The 1868-nt window shown below is 41.3% G+C and overlaps 1 protein-coding gene across 1 annotated transcript; it reads right to left on the reverse strand.

Moving 5' to 3' along the window:
• Nucleotides 1-852: 852 nt before the first annotated feature.
• Nucleotides 853-1473, reverse strand: LOC120287026. The gene has a single exon (XM_039299668.1). The coding sequence runs from the start codon at nt 1471-1473 to the stop codon at nt 853-855; it is 621 nt and encodes a 206-aa protein (XP_039155602.1).
• Nucleotides 1474-1868: the final 395 nt, after the last annotated feature.

The raw sequence follows: 1868 nt of genomic DNA on the forward strand, positions 1-1868 counted from the left end.
GAAATTCAATTTCGTAACAAGTCTCTCCAATTTGATGGCCAAATTATTGAGGAGGGTGCCCTGCCAATTTCCACCCTTGTCTTCACAAACTAGTCCTCATTGGAAGGTCAAAAATCCACTTGAAAATGGCCAATTGAATTTCATTTCTTTTCCAAATCGTCCGAAATTGATTCTCTGAAAAAATCATGGGCTCACCAAAAATTCTTCGGATGATGAGTCAACATTCCTAAAATGAATCGTGACATGACAGAACTTTTAATTTTTGAAATCGGGTTAAAATTCGCAATTAATTTCAATCTGACGCGATTTTAGCGTGACCTAACCTATTAGGTAGGTTTTAGGAATTTTTAGCGTAATTGACCCGTGGTCAATTATTTTTGAGCCACATTATACATCTTTGACACATTGGTGATTCTCGATTGTCGTGAAAATCTCAAGATTTCAAATGTTGACATAGGGTACCAAAACGGCAAAAAAATCAGTCTAGGGCCAATCAACGAGAATTTTACAATCAGGTGGAATCACCCACACTTTAACCACATATCTCAATCGAATTGACCTATCTTCGGTCTCCAATGCGTGCCGTAATGACCCTTGCATATTAGTACGGTCAAGCAGTCGATTCCTGATCGAATTCTCAAGTCTATTGTGTTTATATTCCTTAACGACTTCACCTGATAGGCTAGTTATCTCATGAGTGGCCAATTTAGAGAAAAGAACTATAGGTGCGTCGATGAAAAGCCCAACGTATCCAATCAAAGACAGAACCCGAAAATCAGGATGTCACAACTCTTCCCCTCTTATAATAATTTCGACCTCAAAATTTAGACGAAATTTAAACCATTATAGATCTTAAACAAAAGGGTAGGGGTATCGTTGTCCCATCGAGTTTTCACTTTTCCATGTTGCTCCTTCTGTGCCGTGGTGTTGCCAAATCACTTTAACCAACGGGATTGTCTTGGTGTGCAAAATCAGGTCTTTCCAATCCATAATCTGAACCGGGTTTTCCACGTACAACACTCTATCGTCCATGTCTAATTCTTCAAGATTTAGCATGCGGGTCAGGTTAGACTCATACGTCCTCAACATCGACACGTGAAAGACGTCACGCACTTGCGCTAACCTCGGCGGCAGTGCAAGACGATACGGTAGGGTCCCGATTCTTTCCAAAATCTCAAAGGGACCTACATACCTCGAACTCATTTTCCCTTCCTGTCGAAGCGCGAAGTACCCCTCATTGGTGACACCTTTCAGAAAGATGTGATCACCAACTTGGAATTCTAATGGTCTCCAATGCTTATCTGCGTAGCTTTTCTGGCGGCTCTGTGCAGTCTTTAATCCGTCCCTGCTGATTGCAGTTGCATCCATTGACTGCTGAACTAACTCTGGGCCTATGATCTTTCGTTCTCCGACCTCATCCCAACACACTGGCGTTCTATACACTCTGCCATACGACGCTTCAAAAGGAGCCATCTGAATGTTCTACTGGTAGCTGTGAATCTCAGGTCTTAGTCTAATGTAATCTTCACCGGCACTCCATGCAGACAAAGAATCTGATGCGCGTACTACTCTGCATGCCCATCTAAATCAAGGTCCTTTCGTACTGCGATGAAGTTGATTTTCCGAAAAAATCTCGGGCTCACCGAAAATTTTTCGAAGGATGAGTTGATGTTCCTAAAATGAATCATGACATGACATAATTTTCATTTTCTAAAATCAGGTTCAAATTCGCGATTAATTTCAATCTGACACGATTTTAGCGTGACCTAACCTACCATGTAGCTTTAGGAATTTTTAGCGCAATTGACCCGTGGTCTATTATTTTCGAGCCACATTGTACATTTTTGACACAATGGTGACTCTCAATT

This window comes from Eucalyptus grandis, chromosome 8 (genome assembly GCF_016545825.1).
Source record: "Eucalyptus grandis isolate ANBG69807.140 chromosome 8, ASM1654582v1, whole genome shotgun sequence".
Taxonomy (NCBI): Eukaryota; Viridiplantae; Streptophyta; class Magnoliopsida; order Myrtales; family Myrtaceae; genus Eucalyptus; species Eucalyptus grandis.

What these genes read in the sequence shown, in the direction of transcription:
- LOC120287026 (XM_039299668.1), bottom strand. Translation starts at nt 1,473, where the DNA reads ATGGCTCCTTTTGAAGCGTCGTATGGCAGAGTGTATAGAACGCCAGTG.